The sequence below is a fragment of the Trachypithecus francoisi genome, unplaced genomic scaffold (genome assembly GCF_009764315.1).
Source record: "Trachypithecus francoisi isolate TF-2019V2 unplaced genomic scaffold, Tfra_2.0 Lachesis_group18, whole genome shotgun sequence".
NCBI lineage: Eukaryota > Metazoa > Chordata > Mammalia > Primates > Cercopithecidae > Trachypithecus > Trachypithecus francoisi.
Window position 1 is genome coordinate 14955112 of NW_022681463.1, and position 27325 is coordinate 14982436.

The 27325-nt window shown below is 38.2% G+C and overlaps 1 protein-coding gene across 3 annotated transcripts in view; it reads right to left on the reverse strand.

The window, feature by feature from the left end:
* The window catches only part of PCCA (propionyl-CoA carboxylase subunit alpha), a 457788-nt gene that overhangs the window by 216124 nt on the left and 214339 nt on the right, over positions 1-27325 (reverse strand). For all 3 annotated transcript variants that reach the window (XM_033177344.1, XM_033177343.1, XM_033177345.1), the window contains exons 13-16: positions 20032-20175; positions 18643-18717; positions 14394-14462; positions 11686-11761 (exon numbers count right to left, since the gene is read on the reverse strand). In XM_033177344.1, the coding sequence (XP_033033235.1) occupies positions 11686-11761; positions 14394-14462; positions 18643-18717; positions 20032-20175 (364 nt within the window). The remainder of the gene's footprint in view (positions 1-11685; positions 11762-14393; positions 14463-18642; positions 18718-20031; positions 20176-27325) is intronic.

A 27325-nucleotide genomic window follows, 5' to 3' on the forward strand; every position in this document is an offset into this window, starting at 1 on the left:
GGTCCATATACAATAACTGATGTTTCGGAGGGCTTTAGTACGTTTTTTTTTTTGTTTTTTTTTTTTTTAATGAGAAACATAGCAGAAGGCATCTGAAATTTCTAATGACATCAATATACCTAAGAAATCATTGAAAAAATGTGGTGTTGCTTTTGGATAGATGAAAATGAAGAGCAATTGAAGGCAATATGCTAGTATGCTTAGAAAGAACAATTAGGTAGGCAAAAACATAAAAAGCTCTTTGAAAGAGATCAGGCTAAATAAAACATGGGAAATTAATCCCTTGATCATGTTTCACAAAGAGACAAACTAGAGTGCTTTTGAGAAAGAAAAGAAGTATTACTTGCCAGAAAGGTTCACCTGCATAGGAAATGACAGCTTTGGTGTTTCAGGAAGAGGAAAGCATTTGAGACTTACACAGATTTTCCTGACTGGGAAGGAAAACAGAAAGATGAGAAGGACCCAAAGATGAGTAGCTAAGGTTATGGTAACATTAGGGAGGAATTAAGCTCACACCTGTAATCCCAGCCCTTTGGGAGGCTGAGGCAGGAGGACTGCTTGAGGCCAGGAGTTTGTGACCAGCCTGGACAACGTAGTAAGACCCTACCTCTACAAAAAATTTAAAAATTAGCTGGGTAGGGTGGCACACCTGTAGTCCCAGCTACTCAGGAGTCAGAGGCAGGGGGATCACTTGAATCCAGGAGTTCAAGGCTGCGGTGAGCTATAATAGTGCCACTGCACTCCAGCCTAGGCAACACAGAGAGGCCCTATCTCTGGTTACAAAAGAGAGAGAGAGAGACAGAGAGAGATTTCACTGTGGTAAAAAGCAAATGATTACCACCAGGTATTCCTGTGGAGAGGAATGAAAGGAAAACACCATGGTCTGAGTATGAGCAAAGGAGAGAATGGTGCTGAGTGCAGGGAAAAGGCCAAAAGGCATTCAGGGTGTGATAGCCCATGCACAGATTTCACATTCCCATCAGAGCAACTAGAATGGGAAGCAGGGCAGGTATAACTAGATTTACGCAATCCAGAATCACTTAGGCTGTTATACGGAAAAGGGACTGGGGAAGGGCAAGAGGGAAGATTGAAAAATTCCTCAGGGGACAATTGCAGAGATATGCTGAAAAATGGCAAGGCTGAGGTCCACAGCTAGGACACTGACAATACAGATGGGAGAAGTAGCTGGACTTGAGGGATATTCAGGAGGCAGGCAGGGACTGATGGCAAGAATGGGGAGATGGTGGCTCATGCCTGTAAGTGCAACATTTTGGGAGACAAGGCAGGTGGATCACTTGAGGTCAGGAGTTCAAGACCAGCCTAGGCAACATGGCAAAATCCCATCTCTACAATAAATACAAAAAATTAGCTGGGTGTGCTGGTGTGTGCCTGTAGTCCCAGCTACCAGGGAGGTTGAGGTGGGAGGATCAGCTGAACCCTGGAAGTCAAGGCTGCAGTGAACCCTGGGCCCACCACTGCATTCCAGCCTGGGTGACAGAGTGAGACCCTGTCTCAAAACAACAACAACAACTACAAAGAATGGGGAGATGAGCACATCACCCAAAGTTGTGGCTCTGCAACATGAGAGAAGTTGCCATTTGCAGAGAAGAAACAGGTTGAGAGAAAAATAGCAGATTCATGGATAAGTTAAATTTGCAATGCCTGTGAGATGATGTCTGAATGATGAAGGCTCAGAAAAGCAGGCAGATTCGATGGTATACATCAGAAAACAGATGCTTCTAGTTATGGGGGGAACATCCCCCATATGTGAAGGAATCCAAAACAGGGTGAGACAGAGAAATGTGAAATAAAACCAGCAATATGCAAATCATTCATATATTACAATAAATCAAGTTCTGGAAAAAATAAGACTCTAAGGGAGGGACTGAAAGGGATGAAAGTTATTAGACCAAGGTATATCAACAATTTAATTTACCAAAAAAGTTGATCTTAAGTACAAGTTAATAATTCAGAATATTTCAATTTACAAGTGTTTTTGCAAAACAGTAGGTAAGGTAGCAGGAGTCTCAGGATTTTTGAACTTCCTTCCCCTCGTTAAGTAGAAATAGTACAGTTCATTTTGGGAGGCCGAGGCGGGTGGATCACTTGAGGTCAGGAGTTGAGCCTCGCCTGACCAACATGGTGAAACCCAGTCTCTACTAAAAATACAAAAATTAGCTGGGTGTTGTGGCTGGCGCACCCCTGTAGTCCCAGCTACTTGGGAGGCTGAGGCAGGAGAATTGCTTGAACCTGGGAGGCAGGGGCTGCAGTGAGCCAAGACTGTGCCACAGCACTCCAGCCTGGGTGACAGAGTGAGACTCCATGTCAAAATAAAAAGAAAAAAGAAAGAAAGAAGTAATACTGTTCAAATATATACTTAATATTTCATATTTAACTTTACTGGCTTTCAGGTTACAGCCTATTGCTGGTATAAATTTTTTAGCTCCCTGTGTGGCCAATGTTAAAATAGTTGGAACCAAACTCTGTCATCACTAAAATACAATATAGCTTTCAGAAATAGTTAATGATAATTTGAACGAAAAAGAGATTATTTTCTGATGCCCCAAATTTGTGACTGATAATATTCAGAAAGTTAACATGCTTGCAGTTTCACAGGATAAATGACATGTTGTATTTGTCCTCCGTATCCAAAGCTGAAAAATAGGTGTCGATTTGAGAAAAATGTAACTCAAAGGAATTGAAAGCAAATATTAATTTACATTTTGGATATCAAAGAACAGAGCCATCAAGCACATAAATGAAGCATGGAATTTTTAAAAATCTTTCTACTTGAATAGTAAATACAGCATAAAAATACAGACTTTCATCTCACTAAATGATGTTTTAAGAATAAAATAAGGCCGGGCGCGGTGGCTCAAGCCTGTAATCCCAGCACTTTGGGAGGCCGAGACGGGCGGATCATGAGGTCAGGAGATCGAGACCATGCTGGCTAACACGTTGAAACGCCGTCTCTACTAAAAAATACAAAAAACTAGCCGGGCAAGGTGGCGGGCGCCTGTAGTCCCAGCTACTCGGGAGGCTGAGACAGGAGAATGGCGGGAACCCAGGAGGCGGAGCTTGCAGTGAGCTGAGATCCGGCCACTGCACTCCAGCCTGGGCGGCAGAGCGAGACTCCATCTCAAAAAAAAAAAAAAAAAGAATAAAATAAAAACACAAAACCATTTTCTCTTTAATGTTTTCTAAATAAAATACTATATATGACTATGCAAAACTAAAACGTTATCTTTTTTTCCTTCCTAAAGCCAATATGGTGAGATAATGGCTCACGGCAGACAACAAACATCTATGCCTCAACTAACTGTTCCCAAAACTACTGTCCATTAATTAATCCTAAAGCCAAAAGAGGGTAATAATCAGAAAATTATTTTATATCTAAGAGCTCAAAAGATCAGATAGATGGGAAGAATCACTGAAGCACTAAACAGTATCACACAGATCTGAAAGTTACCATTTTGCTTTCAGTTTCTTTCTTTCACATCCCAGGAAAGACCACACTATTTGAACAGATCCTTGTTTAAATAGTACGGGGACAGTAGAGGTATTCTTTGAGAGTTAGTTTACAACTTCAAGGATATTATTAATCACATACTCGTAAAAATTATGACTGGGAGGTGTGGACTGGGAGTCATGGATGACCTCTGGCAGAGTTCACCAGGTCCCATCTGTACGGGAAATCACGACCAGGCCACAGAGAAGAGGCCCCTAGGAGTGGCCTTCCCCTGACTGCCTGCTGGTTCCAAAACACTGCCCAGACATCAGCTAGACATGCTGCCAGGATCAAACAGAGGCCAAAAGCACTCTTATTTCATGAGGATTTCGAAATTCACTTTAACCGAATTACATTTTTGCTTCGAAGTTTCTCTATCTTAACAAAAGTTCACAATCAGCACAGAAAAAAATATTCATATTTGAATAATTAAGCAGTTACCAAACAAGACAGTGTTTGTAAGACATTGTCTTACCTTTTCTGCCCTTTATAAAGCAAGTTTTTAAACCTGCCTATCCTTCAGAATTAGCCAGAGAAGTAGTATCTAAGTTCAAAATCCCAAGTGCATCTCTGTTTTTATTCTTTTTTTTTTTTTATTTTTTATTTTTTATTTTTTTGAGACAGAGTCTGGCTCTGTCGCCCAGGCTGGAGTGCAGTGGCCGGATCTCAGCTCACTGCAAGCTCCGCCTCCCGGGTTCACGCCATTCTCCTGCCTCAGCCTCCCGAATAGCTGGGACTACAGGCGCCCGCCACCTCGCCCGGCTAGTTTTTTTTTTGTATTTTTTAGTAGAGACGGGGTTTCACTGTGTTAGCCAAGATGGTCTCGATCTCCTGACCTCGTGATCCGCCCGTCTCGGCCTCCCAAAGTGCTGGGATTACAGGCTTGAGCCACCGCGCCCGGCCTATTCTTTAACTATTAGTGAAGAGTGGGGGTACTTGCTCTTCCCTATTTTTTAAATTTTTTATTTTGAAATAATTTCAAAATGTAAAAAACAGTAAACAGAATTACTATATATGCAGGTTCTACAAATAACATCTTATCACATTTATTTGCTTTGTCACTATTTTTTTCTATTTATACACAGATACATAATTTTCTTTCTGAAACATATGAAGGTAAGTTGCAGACAAGATGTCATTTTACTTCTAAATATGTCAGTGTACATCTCCTAAAAGCAAAGTATATCTCTTCTATAATCACAGTACAAGGATCAAAATCAGACAAGCCTAACAATGCTGACATTGCTATCACGTAATCTACAGACCTTATTCAAATCTTACCAATTGTCCCACTTCTGACCCTTAATACAAAAGAAAAACATTTTTCTGCTGGTCCAGGATCTAAACCAGGACCACACGCTGCATTTAGTTGTCATATGTCTTTAGTTTCCTTTGATCTACGTAAGTTGCTCAACTCTTGTGTTTCCTGACCTTGACATGTTTGAAGAGAAGAAGCCATTTATTTTGTAGATTGTCTTTCAATTTGGTTTGTCTGATATTTCCTCATGATTATATTCAGGTTGTACATTTTTGGCAAGAATATCACAGAAATGACTGTTGCGAGAGGAGCATCTTTTGTTATTCATAACAAGCTCCTTTCAATCACACCTGAGTTTATGCTAATGAGACGACTCTTGGAGGATGGGAGCAGATGGCCAGAGGATCCAACCATGTGATTAAGGAGTTGGAACTTTCAGCCCCACGCCCACCCTCCAAAGGGGAGAGGGACTGAAGAATGACTTGGTAACTAATGGCAGACTGACAGGATCGATCATGCCTACCTATTCAGGCCTTATAAAAACCCAAGGACAAGGCTCAGAGGACTTGTGGGTTGGTGAACACATGGAAGTTTTGAAGGGTGGGGCATCTGGAGAGGGCACGGAAGCTCTGCACCCCTCCCCAAAACCTTGCCCTATGCATCTCCTCCATTGGGTTACTCTCAAGCTGTATCCTTTATGATAAACCGATAATAGTAAGCAAAGAGTTTCCATGAGTTCTGAGAGTGATATTGCAAATTATCACCTACAACCCTCATCCTTGGAATCACTTCACAAGTGCCTTTACTGAACCAATGTTGACACTCTCTATCTAGAATGTGCCACATTCTACAAATCAACTGCAGTGAACTCTCCCGAAAATTAATGAAATGAAATATGAAAGAGGGCAAGACAATAAAGAGACATAATCAAAGACACTGTGTAACTTTGGGCCACAGATGGGATTAAAAAACAGTAAAAAAAAAAAAAAGACTCTGAGGGACAAACTTAAATATGGACAAGACATGAGATGAAACTGGTAGGTTGCTGTCAATTCTCCTTGGAGTGTAATGATGGTATTGTACTTTTTTGCAGGAATGAAATGGCCATTAAAAAAATTATGACACAGAGAAAAATCTGACCTAAACAACTTTATCTTGCTTTTAACCTCCAAGCTGCCCCTGTTCATTGCTGGGTGTAGGCCATGCTAACTATAAGACAATTTAATTTATACTTTAACTATAAAACAATGATAATAGCCCCTTCCCAAAACAAACCCCCTCCTTGCCTGGGGAACAGACCGCATTTGTAAAACTAACATTAGAAATTACGGCTCAGGAGTCACGCAGCCAGACCAGTAAACTGGCTCAACTAGTTCTGTGATCTTACCCAGTAACTGAAGGTAGCAAGAAGACCCTGCCTCAAGCACCTATAATTTCATCCCCAAACCAACCAGTCAGCATTCCCCACTTCCTGGCCCCCTGCCCACCAAATTATTCTTTAAAAACCCTAGCCTCCAAATTTTGGGGGAAATTTATTTGAGTAATAAAACTTCAGTCTCCCATTTAGCCAGCCCTGTGTTTATTAAACTCTTTATTGCAATAATGCTGTCTCAATAAACTGACTTTTATCTGTGCAGTACACAAGAAAAATCCAGTTACAGGACCATGGTCTTCCCCTTAAGAAGCCTGGTAAAGTATTCAGGAGTGATGTACCATGATGTTTGCAACCTTCTTTCAAATGGATCAGGAGAAAAACAGAGGAGAGAACGGAGGGAGGAAAGGAAAGAGGAAGGGTGAGAAAGGAGGAGGAAAAGGCAAAGAAAGGGAGAAGTAGAAAAACAAAGCAAATATCAAAAAAGTTAATTAAATAATAATCTAGGTGAAGATTATACAGGCATGCACAGCACTATTCATTCAACTTTTCTATAGGTTTGAAAATACCTAAAATTAAAAAGTCTAAGAGAAATGTGTCAAGAAAAACCCCTCTTTGATAAATCCTTTGACCTTAAAAAAAGAAATCATTGTGATATGTAGATGTCCACACCTTTCTCTGTGCTCATCCAACACAATTTAAAATATTTTAGGATGAGAAGATGGTTCAAGTGATATGAGAATGTCACTTGACTGCAAATTGCTTTTCTACTTTAACAATCCATACGGACAGGTCTTTAAGTCACAGCTACGTGGTATTTTACAGTAATAATGCATTGTAATTTACTCAGTCATTCATCCATTTAGTGGACACTGTGGCTGATCAGCATTTCGGCTACTACAAACAATGTTGTTGTAAATGTCATGGTGAACAAGCTCATAATTCAGTTTTTTAACTCTATAGGAAAGATTTACAAAAGATGAACAGCTGAGTTAGAGGGCATGTACTTTTATTTTAACATCTAACACCAGATTATTTTCCCAAAATACTATAACAAGTGATACTGCAAAGATGCTTGAGTGTGTCCATCCCCTTTAGGTCACCTACACAGGACATTACCAGTCTTTTTAAAAATGCTGCCACTCTGAGGATCATTTGAAGGCAGAACAAAGTGAGGTACTCTTGACAAGAGATACAGAGACACCTATGAGTCCTAAAGCAGTACTCTTTACTTTCAAAGGACCAAGAGAAGTAAGAAAAGAAAGATATGCTAGCCTCTTTCTTAAACTCCCACTACACTTTTTCAATCCCCTATTGTGGCACCTATGAAGCTACATTAATATTATACTTATCTTTTCATATGTTTTTCACACCAAGTATATTAGTAACTCCTTGAAATCAGGGATAGTATCACTCGTTCACTCATTCATTCATCCAACAAACATTTATTAATCATCTAGCGTGTGTCAGACACTGCTAAGCACCAGTAATACCCATGCAAACAAGATAAAGATCATCAGTGTCCTCATGTGCCTAATATTCTTAAAGGATAACCCAACATTTCACAGTTAAGTACACAATTAATACTTTAATTTTACAGTGATGGTAAATGTTCTGCAGAAGTATTTGAACAGGGTGCAATGAAAGCATATAACTTCAGCACACAGTATTAGAAATTACCTAAAATGGTCTTTCAATATTGTTTATCTTTGGTTTAGTAAATTTCATATGACTAATGGATTGATAATGTGATTTATAACACATAATTTTTATTTTTATTTTTTTGGAGACAGAGTCTTACACTGTTGCCCAGGCTGGAGTGCAATAGCGTGATCTCAGCTCACTGCAACCCCCACCTCCTGGGTTCAAGCGATTCTCCTGCCTCAGCCTCCTGAGTAGCTGGGACTACAAGCGCCCACCACCATGCCTGGCTAATTTTTGTATTTTTACTAGAGACAGGGTTCCGTCATGTTGGCCAGGCTGGTCTTGAGCTCCTGACCTCAAGTGATCTGCCCTCCTCAGCCTCCCAAAGTGCTGAGATTACAGGCGTGAACCACCACGCCTGGCCTTGATTTTTAAATATATGGTTTTATAAGTGTGAGGAGAGAGGAATATCAAGGATGAGAACTAAAGTTATTGAACAACATAAGCCAGTGTGGTGCCAAGCCCTTTATATACTTAACCTCAGTTAATCCTCACCAGTAATTTATACGGCAGAGACTATCACTCCATTTTTCAAATGTGGAGTATGAGATTCAGAGAGACAAAGTCATTTGACAAAAATCACATAATTTTTTTTCTTTAATTTTTTGTTGTTGTTGAGATGGACTCTCACTCTGTCGCCTAGGCTGGAGTGCAGTGGTACAATCTAGGCTCACTGCAACCTCCGCCTCCCGGATTCAAGCAATTTTCTGCCTCAGCCTCCCGAGTAGCTGGGATTACAGACACACACCACCACACCTGGCTAATTTTTGTATTTTTAGTAGAGATAGGGTTTCACCATCTTCGCCAGGCTGGTCTCGAACTCCTGACCTCACGATCCACCTGCCTCAGCCTCCCAAAGTGCTAGGATTACAGGTGTGAGCCACTGTGCCTGGCCATCAGGGACAGGGGCTATGAACCCAGCTTTGTCTGGTTTCTGTCTACTACATCACAGTAATTCAAAGGCAAAATTTCAGACTAAGCCTAGAAAAATCCACCTATACAACGAAACACATTTTTTCCATGTGACATGTATAAAGTTAGGAGAATAACGGCAAGCCTATTTTGTACTTTAGTCACTTAAAAACTAGTAACTGGTGAACCTATATATATAAAGTATAGTAAGCAAATTAGTGGAATAATGTCCATTTAAGTATAAAACATGACAGGGTATTTATGTAAATATGAAAGAATACTCCTTTCAGAAGCCAGATGGAGTAGATAAATAACTTCTAGTTTGGACCAAAACTAATCTAATATTTTGACAAACTGCCCAGATGCCACGCCACGCCACTATGTCGTATTATATCAGAGTTTAACAGAGATGTGTTCTGACAAAATATTCTTACTCAGACTCTCAAATTCATGGATTTACTGTTCAAGCACATTAGAGTACAACTTAAATTAACCAAAATCCAGTATTTCAATTACCACAATAAAAATGCAGAGACAAAAAGGAAGAAAATTCCCATAGAATGTGCTTACAAATACTTTAATGTCCTCTAGGAATAATCTTCCCAAGTAACTTATTTATGTCTATCTAAACTCACATATATAGATAAACATAGATAAACTCACATAAACTGAACGTGTGTTCCAAATACGCACTAAAGACCTCTCCACAGCAATATTACTTCTGTAAGAAAAAAGACGCCCTCCTCAAGGCCTATGTAACCATCATGAACTGGTTATACAGATAAATACGTATGTTGGGTATATAGAGAAAATATGCATTTGCTTAAAACAGTGAAAACAGCAAAGTTACGAAGTCAGAAAATACTCCATAATCAAGGCTTAAAAAAAAAAAACAGTAGAAAATGAGCTAGAAAGAATGTGAAGGGGATTTTTCCAGTTTTTAGATGCTGTGGATATTAATGTTGCTGATTTTCTTTTAAGTTATACCTAGGCTCACTTGAAAGCTTATTATTTTTCAATTTTCATTTTTTGTTTTTTTGAGGTGAAGTCTGGCTCTGTCACCCAGGCTGGAGTGCAATGGCACAATCTTGGCTCACTGCAACCTCTGCCTCCTGGGTTCAAGTGCTTCTCCTGTCTCACCCTCCTGAGTAGCTGGGAATACAGGCATGCGCCACCACACCCAGCTAATTTTTTTGTATTTTTGTAGAGATGGGGTTGCTCCATGTTGACCAGGCTGGTCTCGAACCTGAAGTGATCCACCCGCCTCAGCCTCCCAAAGTGCTGGGATTACAGGTGTAAGCCACCGTGCCCAGCCAAAATCTTATTATTTTTCTTTAGTTCACAAGGATGAATCACTAGCACACAAGATTAATTAGAATCTCCATCACTTGTTAGTTAACAAATGGAAAGAAAAAAGGGTAATGCTAAAAGGGAAGAGGGGAGGCTGAGGAAGGAGAATTGCTTTAACCCGGGAGATGGAGGCTGCAGTGAGCCGAGATTGCACCACTGCACTCCAGCCTGGGCAACAGAGTGAGACTCCATCTCAAAAAAAGGGGTTGGGGGGGGGGGGGGTTGGCGGTGGGGGATGGGAAGGAAGACAGCCTCTTGATCTAACAGGGAAAAACTCAAAGAGAAAAGGCAAGGGCAAGTGTGGATTACATGATGTAATTCAATATTATTAGATAAAAATAAGCAGGGTAGATGTGAAAATACAGTCACTAATTACCCTGGGTACTACTGTACAGTTGTACAAATGGTTCACTGCACAAAGGTACTCAGTCAGGGAGGTAAAGCAAAGGCCTGACATGCTCCTTTGCTTAGCTGGGCTTCCTGTCTCGGAGAAGGATGTGCCCTGAAAATAAAGCACTTTTGCTTTTTCACACAAAGCTTCAGTCCATTTCCTGGGTACCTAAAAGTTGTCTACTGCAAAAAGAGGACTTTCAAAACCTTCATAAAAGTTCCATTTGGTCCTGAAGGGGACTGTGCAGTCTTATTCCACTACTATTATACCACTTCAGCCTCCAAATCTAGCCTACCAGCCTACTGCTACATCCAGAGAGCCACTAGAAAAGGACAAAACTATACAGAAGCCAGTCTTCCCTATGGAATGCTCTCTGACCACACTATTCTTTCACAATTCAGTGTGAACTTACGCTTTAAGTCTGGTGTTAAAGCCTGTTATTCTGAAGATGAAGATTTACGTTGCACTAAAGTAAGCGTTTCATTATTAATGGAAAGCTGCTAAAATATAGAATGTAATTTAATTCCTTAAGGGGTCTAAGCGTAACTGTACTTTGATTATTTCAATGTAATGGCTGCTTCTAATTCATTTATCACTATACATGCTAAAGGCTGGTAGTCTCGCATTTTGTCAGGCATTAGAACTATCATATATGAACAGGAGGTAACAAAACTGCACTTCCTAGAAGACAGTCTGTAATGTGTTCTAATCACAGAAGCAAAGAGCTATTCCCTCTTTCCCCAAATTAGTCAAATGTAGGTCATTACACTTTCTATCACCATACATTTTCAAGTTTTCTACTTTAAAACAACAACAGCAACAAACACTCCATACACAATAATCTAGCAAAACTGCTTTCAAACTGCACTGGTCAGTGGTTCTTTACTTTGAAGGCTCTCATTTCACACACAATACATAATTGTACCCACAAAATATTAGATGCTCACCTAGGAAAGATCATACATTGTAAGTTTAATAACTTAAGAAGTAGATGTAAAGTACAGGACTGCCAAGGAAAATGAAACCCCTATACTTAGTATGGTGGCTGGATGGATGGAAGCTTTTCTTATTTCTCTTTAAGCATACAGTGAGCAAATGTGCCCTGCCATATTCTCATTAGTAAACCGAGGCTGTTCTCTGGAACTGGACGCCATATATAATAACCAAAGAGTGCAAATCTTTGTTTTTACCTCGAATAACATAGTTATCCAGTGCATCTGCCATTCTCTCCAGTGCCTCAGTTCTATCAGAGCCATATGTGATTAGCTAAAAACAAGCAAACAAAAAACTCAATATATATATATATATATATTTAGAACAATGTTAAATGATTCATTTTAGTAAAAATTAAAATATTTCATAACAGATATCTAAATATATCTTGAAATTTTATGATAGTTCAGTTTTTAATATGTCAATTATGATTTTTTAAGTATATACATATTAGAATCAAGCTATTTCAGACTTTTCTCCATTTCATTATCATAGTAAAGAGTGATTTTACAAAAACAAAAATGTAACAAAAGTATAGAAAAAATTTAAAAGGAGATACAGCTAAATGTGAATATTTGAGATAGGATTTGAACATCTAGGGTAGTGGTGAGGATTAGATAAGACATTTTTTCCCTATTTTTCTGTGGTTTCCAAGTTTGATACCCTGAATAGCTAACAGTTTCTTTCTTTACTTTTTATTTTTTATTTTTGAGATGGAGTCTTGCTCTGTTGCCCAGGCTGGAGGGCAGCGGCGCAATCTCGGCTCACTGCAACCTCCACCTCCCAGGTTCAAGTGATCCTCTCGCCTCAGCCTCTTGAGAAGCTGGGATTTCAGGCATGTGTAGCCACGCCCAGCCAATTTTTTTGTATTTTTAGTAGAGATAGGGTTTTGCCATGTTGGCCTGGCTGGTCTCATACTCCTGACCTCAGGTGATCCACCCAACTCAGCCTCCCAAAGTGCTGGGATTACAGGCATGAGCCACTGCGTCCAGCCCTTAACGCTTTCATAACTAACAAAAAAAGTAAAGTCTCAAAAATAAAAGTATAAAGAAAGAAGACGACTACCTTAGAAATCATTCGCAGTGTTACACATAATATATACAGAAGCAAACGGTACTTTTTCAGAAATCAAAAAAACAGAAAAGTCTTACCATTCTACATGATTTAGTGCCTACTTATCCATATCTCTACAATTTAGCAATGAAATAAGACCTTAACTATTCATTAAAGATTTTTCTGACAGTTATTTTGGTCAATCTATAGATTGTCTTTATTTTAGTAGGTTTTACTAGCTCTTCAATATCAAGCAAATTTGAAAATTAATTTGTAGGCCATTTTTCTGAAGAGAAAAACATTCATCTAAAAATTGAATATTTAAAAATCAACCTACAATATTTTTACATGGTTTTATTTTTAAATTAAATGGTGGTTCTCTAATAAACAAAAGACCTAAACTTTATTTTAATACTACTAATAACTCAGGCCAGGCACGGTGGTTCATGCTTGTAATCCCAGCATTTTGGGAGGCCGAGGTGGGTGGATTGCTTGAGCTCAGGAATTCAAGACCAGCCTGGGCAACATGATGAAACCCCATTTCTACAAAAGATATTAAAAAAATAGCCCGGCATGGTAGTACACGCCTGTAGTCCCAGCTACTTGGGTGGCTGAGGCGGGTGGACTGCTTGAGCCTGGGAGGTCGAGGCTGCACTGAGCCAAGACAGTGATACTGTACTCCAGCCTGGGTGAAAAAGTGAGACTCTATTATCAAAAAAAAAAAAAAAAAAAGCACTAAAACCTTAACTGAAAAAAGAAAGATAAAAAATGGTTTGTTTACTGCAAGTACAACATTAAAAAGGGCACTTGGGGAAAAGCCATCTTGAGAAACAGGGTTCAATAAAGAAATCATTCCTCAATACAGATGTATCACTTCAGAGAATACAGATTTTCAAAATAAAAAATCCACAATCTGGCCGGGCGCGGTGGCTCACGCCTGTAATTCCAGCACTTTGGGAGGCCGAGGCAGGCAGATCACGAGGTCAGGAGATGGAGACCATCCTGGCTAACAAGGTGAAACCCCGTCTCTACTAAAAGTAAAAAAATTAGCTGGGCTTGGTGGCACAAGCCTATAGTCCCAGCTACTCGGGAGGCTGAGGCAGGAGAATCGCTTGAACCCGGGGCGGGGGACGGAGCTTGCGTTGAGCTGAGATCGTGCCACTACACTCCAGCCTGGGGGACAGAGTGAGACTCCATCTCAAAAAAATAATAATAAAATAAAAATAAAATCCACAATCTTAATTGTTACAGCATTTTAGCTTAATTGTTTAGCATTTTAGGTTTTAAGCATTTAAAGATGCAAAAATTCAAGGTTAAAGATCCAAAAATTCAATTCATTTATTCTGGAAAGTCAAACTTCAAAAAGACAGGTGGGCAAAACGAATCTTATACTCTTACATCAAATCTACTTACATAATTGGTAATTTGTAAAAACTGAACAGAAAAGATCAAAAAATACTCTAACAAACACTGCCTATCAGTCCAACTCTTGCCATTCATTCATACTTTCATGTCAGGTAATTTCTGCCAATGGCCAAAAAAAAAACCTTAATTCCTTCTCATTGCGATGAGTTAGGGTGGCACCAATAATATAATAACAGTTTATTATTACTACCATTCATGCATGTGTGTGTGATGGTGGTGATATGACTTAGTTGGGGAGGAGGAGTACTGCAAACTAACATAATGCTGAACTTTCTCTCAAGAGAAAAAACTGCTCTGCTTTCGCATTACATCAGTGCATAATTAGTTGTTTATAGCATATGATGCAGATAAAGGCCCAGTTCCAGACTTTTTAAAATCACTGATTTTTCAGAAGAAATCAAATAATCCATTAAGAAATTAAACTAACTTTTGAAATCATAGGATCATAATAAATGCTAATATCACTTCCTGGTTGGATGCCACTGTCAACTCGGACCTGGGAGAAAAAAAGAAAAAAAGAAAAGTAATTCATATTGTGCAGATTTTTTTTGTAATCACAAATTTCATTTCCATGGAGAAAATGGATAGAGAATTTCAGTCTCAAATAACATTTTAAGTTCTGGAAAATAGGCAAACCACCTAAAATCTTGATCCTTTAATACGCAATGCAACACATTTTTTGGTCTGCCACTGAATGAAGAAACTAAGAAATAGCAAAAATAAAAATAAAAAATGAAGACTTCCTACATCACTATGCCAGGATGCTGTGGCTCTCTGACGGTGTCTTCCAGCTGAAGCATGGCATGGACGATGCCCTTGCTAACTGCACTCCCCACCGGACCCTTCTAGGCCCGCCAGTGAGGCCCCTAGTCAAGCCTGCTCCTCAGCTCCATAGGAACATGGGCCTGAGCCTTTCATGTCTGTAACACTTTCCTTTTTTGCCTCACCCTCTCCACTGTAAAACACTATTTTTCTGTTACTGTTGGTCCCCTGAGGCTTTAATGTTTACACAGCTTTTCCTATGGCTTTGCTTTGTAAAGCCCCAATTAGAGTTCTGATTTTGTGATTTTCATGGGGTGTGGGGTAGGGGGATAGCACAAGTTCAAAATATTCTTTTGAAGAGGCTGATTGCTGTTAACCAGCCAACGAGTGAGTTAGTACATCGCTGATTCTTGTTTTCATTTCCCAGTTTGACACCAGCAGCAAGGCACGGAGGTTAGCCATGCAAAACTTTAAAAATGAGCAGTTACTGAGGACAGAATATTTATTAAATTATTTGAAAGAAGTTTTGGAATCTGAAGTATTTAAAAGCTAATCAAAATACTTCAGACCGTCAGGCACATCCTAGGGGTCTTGAGGACGGAGGAACTGAATCAAAGCTGCTGGAACAGCAGGACTTTGATGCCCAACATTGTAAAGGGGTGGGAAGAGAAGAGCGGAAGCTCACGTAGCCTTCCACCTGTGGGAAGAAGCCTTCCCAATAAACAGCAGCTCATCTGTCTGCAGCAAGGCAGAAAAAGGTCAACACAGCGGCTGTTAGGCCTTTAATATTTTAATTTAGGCAATTATCAAGGGACCACATGTAGAACCTCTTGTCTAGGATATCCACATGAGGGTATAATGATGGCTTTATTATACGGTGACATCAGAAGACAAGCTATAGTTTCATTTTCTTAAAATTCACACTACTATTATTCTCTTTGTAAGGCTGTAAAAGGAGCGCTGTGACATACCGGAGGGGCTTTTATTTCTGTATTTGCAAGCACAAACAAAAACACAGATATCTGTACTCGTATTCACATTCATATACAAAAATCTGAATTTTAAACAAAAATCATTCAGCACACTTACGAAATATACTTGGCTTTCTATTTTCTGAAAACATATTTCAGGACATAAACTGATGTTCTATGAAATTCACAGTGTTGACAAAAACTAGAAAAAAATTAATGGAGCAGCTTTAAAAGCAATAAAATCACAATCTACCTTTTCCCCACATTAAATAGCCCCAAAATGGCAACTAGTAATCAGGTTACATAACAGAAAAGATAGCTGTGAGTTTTCATTTTCTTAATTTTAATACCAAAAAGTGAAAGAGCTAATTTGACCACTATGTCATCTTTAAAACCATAGCATGCTTGCTAACGCTGTGTTTAAAAATAAGACTGATACAAGTTCTAAAACTTCTGACTTTAACTACATGCTATCATTTGCTACATAAACTGCTACAAAGCTAGGAGGAACTTAGATGTTCAACCCACAAATAAAATAACGTAGACAATAAAGAGTATTTATTACATTCTCCTATAGTTCCTTACTTAAAACTTCTGTTGCCTTGAATACTATCATCCTATAAGGTGTTACCTAGAGCTCTTAAATGTAATTGTCTTTGTTATTTACTAATATTATGATCACAGAAGTTATGTCATCTTAACTTTAAAATACACAGGATAAAATCAAGATATATATAATCAACATGTATCTTTGTAGAAGCAAATCAGTATTTTCAATTAAAAACTGCACCGCAGTATGAAAACTCTGATTTATAATTTACTATTTATGCTGTTTTTTCCAAGTAATAATCAGCTATATTTTTATTTCTTAATAACCAATGTGAAGTCAGATCAAGTCTCCATTCCTCCATGAAAGGCTATACAAATTTGCACTGAAAGCTTTAAGAAAAAAGTCAAATGAAATCAGAACCAAATTTCTGAGCAGAACAAAATTGTGGTCTGAAAATAACAAATTTACAAAAGATGATGATCAAAAATAAAAAAGGAAATCTTCACCTCTGCCATATTAATAAATGTCAGGCTTAATGAAGCATGTGAAAAGTACAAACCATAAGTTAGCTCTTAAGTATGCAGTTTCGTGACCAAAAATGGTAAGAGCCAAAAATTGTTTTCTAAGGTAAACTGACTGCTCTAGTTTTAATAAGGCAAGGAAGAAAAACAAACAGTAACAACCACAACAAAACACCCAAGCACCTCTGTATGAGATTCTCAAACCATTGCTCAGAAACCTCTCGCATAATTAAAATTTCTGTCCTCAGTACCACAGTGGACGCTGTGAAACTATCAGACGTCTCCCACCCTTCATTCTCAATTCACCTCTCCCCCTAAGCACAACTCCCAGCCCACCATGTCTACCTGACAAGTGACAGCCCAATCTGATTAAATGCTTCCAAGGGAGGGGACTCGTGGGCCTCCATGACAGGCCAAAAGTGATCACCATGGAGATACATAATTACAGCTGTCAACGCATCTACTGTCCTGCTGACATCAATTTGATTGCTCCCAGCAATAATGATAGACAAAGCTTAGTGTGCACTCTCCTGCACCCAATCACTTTATCTATTCCTTGGTCCATTTAGCTGACATGCAACATTCACACAAGCAAATAACAGCAGTAAGCAGAACATTTAAGGCATTTTAATTGTTTTTTCTTTCTATGGATGGCTCACAACTGCAAATGTTATTACATAAAACTCCTGCTGCAGCATTAATTGAAGAAAGATTTGGTGGGACGAAGACTGTAGGGGGTATAGTTTGTCCATTATCACTTGCACTTTCAACAGGTCTCACGTTTGAAAATTGCAAATTGCAAAAACTTGCAAGGGCAAAATGTTTGACATCTTGTTAGCTATTACAACATGGTGAAAACTTCTAACGACTAGAGTAATCATTCTGAATTCTTATTTAATACTTATTTTGTTTGATTAAAGAAGTATTTAGATATGTCCCTACGATACTTGTTTGCTCATCTGCTATTTAACGTCACATAATGCCTGTTAAATCTTTACAATTTTTTTTCTGCCTTCTGGCTTTGAACACAGCATGGAGTCTCCAAGCCTAGAAAGGGTCAAGTCCCTTTAGAAAGCACATGGGCAAAAACAATTTAAAAAGTGAAATAAATCATATATCCAATAACATCTTCAGATTTAGAATTCTTCCTGTAATCTTTCACCATCTTCATGCCAGTAATCAAAAATTTGAATATTCACAGATGGTACAGCCTTGTCATCTACTAGCTAACATAATGTCATATATATATGCGCTTATTACCTTGATTAAGAAAAAGGGTATGTCCTTGTTCTTTTTTTGCAACAAAAACTATTTTTAAAATAGCTATTAAATATAGAAGAGCTATGGAATAAAATGGACAGTGGTCACTTTTCTTCAACTGATATAAATGATATGCACTCCTTAAAGTCCATGAGGTTTAATAGACTGAGACACACTTCGTTTGCCTTAATCAATTCAATTTCCTTAAATTTCAATTAAGGAACAGATTTTGTGCTTGAATTTCTTGACAAGTGACTACATAGCAGGGTTGGATTAGATTTATTGAAAAGATTAAATTGTAATACAAAACATCATTTCTCATTCTTAGGATTCACAGTCTTTTTTACTATAATTTTCAAAAGAATTGGGAACACTGTAAGCTATCATTTATACCATCAGACGTCTCCAGGCTTCCCCTGTCCAGTGGCTTCTGACTTTCTTGAATACCGCAAAATACTGAAAAAAATTTGTTTTCAACACAAAAACCATGATTCCCACGAATTTCACTTGTCCTTCAATTTACACCCTTGGGTGTTGACATGCTTTAACATAAAAGCATGACATAAATCACGAGTGTAACCCCTCAGCTGGTATTACAGCTTAATGACTTACACCAGGTAGATGTAATGGTTCTTGGTACTGAGACAATCTCCCAATAGATGGTAAACCAAAAGACTTGTAGGGGTCCTGAAAGTTCAAAGGAAAGGAAGCACAGTCTTTGAAATATAAATCAGCACAAGTAAGGTTAAATATTTACACAATGAAGAACCATTTATAGGTCTATTTTCGACATATGGTATTTACCAAATCACAGATTTCAGAATATTATTGTCTTTTACTCTAGACAACTTAGAATGTACTTAAAAATCAAACAGAACTGTAAGCAGAATTTAGCCTGACCTTGTTCATACTTTATTGAAATTGGTAAAATTCCAACATTTTATAAAACTTCTTAGAATGCCTTGGGCAAAAAATAAAATAACCTAGGCCCTACATCAAAACATACTCAAGTTTAGAACAACAAATGTGGTACACTGAAGATATTTGTTTTTCTTACTTCTCAAACAGCTCACATATGGTAAAACTTGAGAATTTGGGTTCTTCAAATAAAGACCTGAAAAAAAAAACTTTGCACATGCTACTAGATATGTACTTCATTTGTAAATATCTTAGATCATCAGAATAAATAGGTTCAATGTCATAAGAATGAAAGCAATACTACTTAAAATATGAAAAAAGCAAGAGCAATACAGTCATGCCAAAACATATTTTTGAACTCCTTGAAAAATATTTCAAACCAGCTTTCAGTATTCTTAAACATAGACATTGATTTATTTTTAATCTTGACAGACATTTTTGCTGTCAAAAAGTAAAAATAGTACAAATGTTACCTTGCATTCTGTTTTAGTCATTTGAAAAAAGCATTTAAAAGTACTGAACTGAGAGTTTATGAGTAAAACCCATAATTAAAATTATAAATTAAGAGTACAAGTTTTACTTAAAGCTTTACAATTTAAATTTTGATTGTTATTTTCATATAATAATAAAGGAGAAAATTATACAAAAAACAATGTTGGGAAAAATTTTAAGTATCCGATCAACAACTAATGTGTACCCAAGGTGGGCATTTAAAAAAAAAAACCATGGAAATAAATGTTACTTCTTAGTGTTGTTTGAAAATAAACAAAGAAAATGCAAACAAAACAAAAACCATGGTCCATTCAAGCTCAAGAATATTTAACTAATGCTTTGTTGCCTCTTAAAGGATTGGTAGCTATTTTCCCATCTACGAATACATGACAATTAACTAAACCCAATTATTTAAAACTATCTGGAATTAGGTCAAAATTATCTAATTTTTTTCTGGTTTAATTATGGATTACACAATCCAATAGCTGGCAACGTTATAAAACCCTAACTTTACCTCATTGTTTGGCTATACCAGGTCTTATGACTCTGGACACAACCACCACCCTTCCTCCCAACACTATTCATTTTTACCTCAGCATAAACCCGACATTCAACTGCCCAGCCGTTGATGGGAATATCAGCTTGTTTGTGTCTGAGAGGGTAGCCCTTAGCAACACGGATCATTTCTTGGACTAGGTCCAGGCCAGTAATGCATTCTGTGACAGGATGCTCAACCTGCAAAGCCAAGGTCTGCCAGTCAGTAGGTGTAGAAAAAGATAAATAAATAGAAACAAGAAAAATCACAAAAGTTTTTGGGTAAAATGAAGTTAATTAGATGTAACATTTAAACATACTTGAGTAAAACGCTTGAGCTAGGGGAATAACATGAAAGAATGAACACAATACACAAATCATAAAAAAAAACTAATGCCTAAAAGTATTTGTAAACTATCTGTATTATTTTTCTCAATTTTGATTTATTTGTGGTCCAACAATATTTAAGAATTTTAGTTTTGAAACTAATTCTTAACCAAAAAATTATACATTTATTTCACTGCAATCTTCGATGTGGCTGATAATCAACCTATTCTGCTGCACTTAACATGGCATCTAGAGGGGCAGCTTACGATTTTCCAAAGCACTAGTCCACCCTAAGTCTCACCCACTTGCATGCTTTCACTAACCCGTCCTGACAAGCAGCCAGATTAGTGTAATCTTGCATCAAGGCAGCGTAGCAGAAGGGAGCAGATGGATCCTTCAGGTTGCTTTCCCTCCACACTGACTTGGGTAATGCTTAGCAGGCACAATTGCAAAACGGAGCCAGTGTGATCGCTCTGCTCTCTCAGCAAACTGCTGATAACTACTTGGGCTGATGCTGTCATACAAGTACCTGGCCTTCTGCACTAACACAAGAGATATGTATGTACAAAAACATGTGCTGACTTATAGATACACAAACAGGGATACATGTCAACATAAACTTGGTGGATCACTTAGAAATTCTTAACCTTGAGTTAAGAATTTAAGAATTGGCCGGGCGCGGTGGCTCAAGCCTGTTATCCTAGCACTTTGGAAGGCCGAGACGGGTGGATCACGAGGTCAGGCGATCGAGACCATCCTGGTCTACACGGTGAAACCCCCTCTCTACTAAAAAATACAAAAAACTAGCTGGGCGAGGTGGCGGACGCCTGTAGTCCCAGCTACTCGGGAGGCTGAGGCAGGAGAATGGCGGGAACCCGGGAGGCGGAGCTTGCAGTGAGCCGAGATCGCGCCACTGCACTCCAGCCTGGGCGACAGAGCTAGACTCCGTCTCAAAAAAAAAAAAAAAAAAAAAAAAGAATTTAAGAATTAAGAATTTAATTCCACTTAAGTCACTGGAAAAGTGTGAATTATCTACCTTTCATCTAAAACCTTGAATACGTTCTAAGAATTTAAACAAAACTTTGGCCACATGTGCTGCTTTGATGCCATTTTTTCTTATAAAAACTAAGTATCTTCTAAATGCACTTCACAATAGTTTCTTTATCATGACATGTCATATTTCATACACTCTGACACAGGAAAAGGTCAGTGAACAAACAAATTATCTTCCCATCTTCAACTACACTAATTGAAGGATAGGACTTAGTCATTATAATAATCTTGAAGCTTATTATAAGCAGACAATGCCATAGTCTTAAAAAAAAGCTTTGTAAAAATAAACAGATGGCATCCATAATTAGCTTTGTGTGTGTTATGAGTTTGTTTACAGTTTCAACAACATTTTAAGACATTTTGACATAATTTTAATGACAAATTATCACTAAAATAAGCATCTACCCTTCATAAAATAAATGTGACACTAAATAAAGATCTTATTAGGAGTTTAAAATATACATTTTTGAAAACAAATTATGATTTTGTAAGAACCAAGACTTTATAAGATAAATATAATAAGAAAGTAACTAGCAAAAAAAAAGAAACCCTCTATTATTACTAGAAACCAATTTCATGTGAGAAAACATCTCAGCACTTGACTCAAGAGGTGAACCTGGATGGGTGTGGTGCTTCACGCCTGTCATCCCAGCACTTTGAGAGGTCAAGACGGGAGAATCACTTGAGGTCAGGAGTTTGAGACCAGCCTGGTCAACATGATGAAACCCCATCTCTACTAAAAATAAAAAAATTTAGCCAGGTGTGGTGGCACACGCCTGTAATCCCAGCTACTCAGGAGGCAGAGGCACGAGAATTGCTGGAACATGGGAGAAGGTTGCAGTGAGCCGAGATTGCACCACTGTACTTCAGTCTGGGTGACAGAGCGATACTCCATCTCAAAAAAAAAAAAAAAGAAAAGAAAAGAAAAAAAAGAGGTGAACCTACTATGTGCCAAGTGCTTTACATCAATACTATTCACACATCCCTGATAGACGAAAAGACAATTTTAAGAGTTAAGTGAACCATTCAGTTTCCTTTTTCTATGACCAGTGCCCATATAAGCACATACATATACAAGGCAAATAAATATATATTGAATGAATGAACAACAAATACAGATTCACACCTATCGTAAGCAGTTGAAACGGAGCTGGAACTTATCTCACTGCAGAGATGACGTTATCTTCCTGATCTTCCTGACAGAAATGTATATGAAAGAAATGTATGCATAAAAGTATATGCAATAGCTATACAATTATGTATACACGTCTTTTTAAAAGCATATTACTATCAAGGTTTCAAGATCCAAATTTGAAGATGGATCTGTAACTGTGTAGGAAAAAATAGGTACATCAGATCCACTTTGAATGGGATCCAAAAGTAGACCCACTGTGTTCTAAACTTAGTCATATAACAGATCCATAGCATTTTACAATCTAAATTAGGGAGCTACAAGTAATTCAAATTAGAAGCAACTAAGCAGATAACTAAAATAAGCTGCTAAAGGTAAAATCCTTACTAACAGAAATTTTAAAAAACATTTACCTTTTGACAAGTACTGCATAAGTCCACAAAATAGTCTAACTTGCTTGAATTTTCCAGGTAAAAGAAATCAACTTCTTTAAAGTAAAACTTAAAATTTTAAACATTTTCGAAAGAAATCCTTCTAATACATAGGATTCCAAAGCTACTCCACAAGATATGAAACCTTTCCTTTAGACTGTGTTATTACCAGAAATCTTATAAGTACAACATTGCTTAAATAATCACAAATATCCCTCTATTCCCAAATGCTTTGCAACGGTTTCTCTCTGTAAGTTAAGCTCAATACTTAAGTGATAGGACAGGGTTATATGAAGGAACAAAAGGATGGACGGTAGGAAGGAGGAAGGAAGGAAGGAAGGAAGGGAGGAAGGGAGGAAGGGAGGAAGGGAGGAAGGGAGGAAGGGAGGAAGGGAGGAAGGGAGGAAGGGAGGAAGGAAGGAAGGAAGGAAGGAAGGGAGGGAGGAAGGGAGGAAGGGAGGGAAGGACGGATGGAAGGAAGGGAGGGAAAAGATGGTTAACTTGACCAAAAGGTTATAAAAATAAAAAAACAAAAAAGTCAAAAATTGGTGTCTGGTAAACCAACAAGTTCATCTTGTCCCACTTAGAAGAAAAATGTAACTACAGAAGTCTGATGCTAATAAGCATCTGTTGTGAGGGCTATAATGTGGGGGGAAAAGGTTTCTGTGTCACTTCTATTTGGGAAACACCGGGTTAATCTCAGTTCAACAGATTGTTTAGGAAAGACTCTTGTCATTAGCATGCCCATATGTCCTGTGACTCTCCTAGAGAAGGGCCTTGTGCAGCACTTCCTCCTCCTTTTGCAAAGTACCTTTATGAGTTGCCAAGTCCATGGAACACACTTTTGGAAACAATGCCTTAAAAACATTCAAAATACAAAATGGAATTCCCTTATTGTTACTCCATCCTCAACACACAAATATTTTAGAACCTGGTTTCATATGTTTTTCCTACCCGACAGCAATGCGCTCATTCTAAAAAGCACACAAATCAGGGATCCACCAGAGAGCACTGTTTTGCATTGTTAACATATTAGCATATGAATATATAAATCTTGGGATTTAGTGAGTAACAGTAAGCCTGAACCCCCCCACCAAAAAAAAAAAAAATCACATTCACAAAAAAGGAGTAAGCCCTACCAAGTCATAATACCTGAGTCCTCAAAGACAAATTTCTCAAGGGAGTGCCACACTGCAGAGTCTAACAGTTGTTGATAAATTCATTTGTATTGGTTACATCCCTAGCTCACCATGAGTCTTTTGTTCTAACAGGTACAAAAAATTATCAAATGCCATATTATAGGACATAATCATGCCTCATAATATCCCATGCCATAATCATCCTCATGGACTAGAATAAATATGTCTAGTTCCATACACCTACGCTAGATGGTAACAATCGGCTGGCTTTTTATAGATCTACTTGCTATTTTAATTTAGTTTTGTGTTCTTAATCACCATCAAGCTGTCACTATTAGCATTGTGTCCAAACCTCTTACCACTCCCTCTTGCTCATCTGTTGCTTCAAATTTATTTCCCAAAATATAACTAAGCTTGTCAAATGCAACTGTGAGGTAAATTAGGTTATGCTTCATCTCTGAGTGCTGAATGTATCTCATTTCGGTAGCAGAATAAGCTTAGAAAAACTAAATCTCCTTGGCACTGTGCTGTTACCTACGTCATGATTCTAAAAATTATAACAAACTCTGACACTGCCATTGTCATCTTTAGCCTATTCCTCATTAAATACAAACTAGGAAGTATGCTAAAGCTAGTGAGTGAAAGTATGCTGGGCTATTTACAGAGTCTCAAAGTGTCTCCCTATAAGATACTTTATCAAGGACAAATGGAAAAATAGAAAGTCTACAGTGTAGAAACGCCAGAGACACCTCCTTAACCAAGCCAACGCCACCAATAATGGGATAAAGAGACACTTCATGCTACCAACATGGTGCCCACAGACGGACAGTGTCAGTTCTGCAGTACTCCTGCCCAGAATGCAAAGACTGAATCTAGTACATGAGAAAAGAGGCAAACCTAAAATGAGTGACGTTTTATGAAATAAGTGGTTTATGCTCTTAAAAAATGTTAAGATCACAACTGACCAAAAGACTAAGGATTATTCCAGATGGAGAGAGAAGAAAGGGATATAACAACTAAATGCAACGCAGGATGCTGAGCCAGATTTTTTTTTTCTTTTACCACAAAAGGCATTAATGAGGCAACTGGGGAAATTTGAATATAGTCCCTAAATTGGACAACAGTAATACTTTAATGTTCAAATCTTGATTTTGATTATGGTGCTATAGTTAAACCAGAAAATGTACTTGTTTTTAGGAAGTACAGACATATTTAGGAGTAAAGGGGCACCAGGCCTGCAACTTACTCTGAAATGTTTCCAGTAAATACAGATATAGTTAGAAAGATAAAGCAAATGTGGTAAATATGAGCAAAGTGTATTCAGAAATTACCTGTAATATTTTTACAACTTTTCTGTGAGTCTGAAACCATTTCAAAATTTAAAGTTAAGAAAAATATGGCAGGGTACGGTGGCTCACCCCTATAATCCCAGAACTGGGAGGACAACCCAGGTGGGTATCCTAGGAGTTTGACAGCAGACTGGGTAACACGGCAAAACTTTGTCTCCATTAAAAAAAAAATAATACAAAAAAATTCAGCCAGGCATGGTGACGCAAGCCTGTAGTCCCCGCTAATTGGGAGGCTGAGGTGGGAGAATCACCTGAGCCCGGGAAGTCGAGGCTGTAGTGAGGCAAAATCGAACCACTGCACGCCAGTCTGGGAGATGGGACTGAGACCCTGCCTCAAAAAAATAAAAAATAAAAAAGTTAATAGAAATAAAAATAGTGTCCCTAGAAAGACTTGTTTTTCATATTACAAAACATCATTAAAAATAAAGACATCTGACTTGATCAACATTCTTGTCAGAATCCTCCCATTATGTTAAATAAAAACAGTTATACAATAGCAGATAGTTTGTGCGATATGTTTCCTCTGACCTAAACTTTTAAATGTTTTACTGTGATGTTTACCCGATAATTCCTGAAACTTTCAAGATCAGTAACTGAGTAACAGGAAAGTCATCCTGAAGGGGAGCAAGATTCAAGGAAATTTTAATTATATACCTGAGTTGACTTGAAATGAAAAATTAAAACTGAGGAAAGTCAGTTTTAAGGGAAAAGGAGAAAAGTCACAACATGTAAAAAGAATTGAGAAGGATGCGCTGTGTGTTAACTTGCCCACTGTGAGGAGAAGGCTGATGAGAAGTATTAAAAATTCCTTCGGCCAGGCATGGTGGCTCAAGCCTGTAATCCCAGCACTTTGGGAGGCCGAGACGGGCGGACCACGAGGTCAGGAGATCGAGACCATCCTGGCTAACACGGTGAAACCCCATCTCTACTAAAAAAATACAAAAAACTAGCCGGGCGTGGTGGTGGGCGCCTGTAGTCCCAGCTACTCGGGAGGCTGAGGCAGGAGAATGGCCTAAACCCGGGAGACAGAGCTTGCAGTGAGCTGAGATCCGGCCACTGCACTCCAGCCTGGGTGACAGAGCGAGACTCCGTCTCAAAAAAAAAAAAAAAAAAAAATTCCTTCAACAGTGGGATATTTGCAGTTAGAATTGTTTGGCAGCGGGTAAGTAGTGGCCCAGCTGCTTAGTCAAAGCAGAAACTGCCCCTAAAAGCGTAAGGCCCACCATAGATAAGTATAACCAATATCAGTGTGGCACTTTGAAATTTACAAAATCCTTCCACGCACGCACAAACTTCTTCAATACATCACTGTCATGTAGTAGAGAAGGCATAGGAGATTGCTCTCAAGATACGGTGTGGTGAGAGAATGGTGAAATATTTTGTTATCAAAATAATGTTCTTTTAAATTAACAAAATTTTAAGTGACATTTTTATTCAATATATCCCATCTAAACTGACAGATATTACAAAGACTTTTTTTTTTTTTTTTGAAAGCTATCTTTTGTAAGCAGAACTTGCTGGATTCAACTTAGCAAAGTAGTTTAGTGTGATTATCCATTGAAACATGAGGAAACTGTCCCATTACATAAATTCAGTTTTATAAGTGTTTGGCATAATAGGCCTCTGTCTTTGTAGTTTGTTGCTGTTCCAGCCTGAAAGGATGGTCAATGCCATTATTTTTGGTTCTGCTCTGTCTGTTCAGAAAGATTCTGCTCTTTCTGTTCACAGAACGGAATCTAGCATGTACCTACTAAAATTCTGAAGCTCTACCTCCTGAGAATACAGGATTTCAAAATAAAGATCTAAAGTTATTAGATTTTGATCCACAGCACTCAAGGATAAAAAGCATGTTGGGAAATAGGCCCTAACACATCACTCCTATAAACTCACCTTGGAAATAATGGTTATATTCAAGAGTGA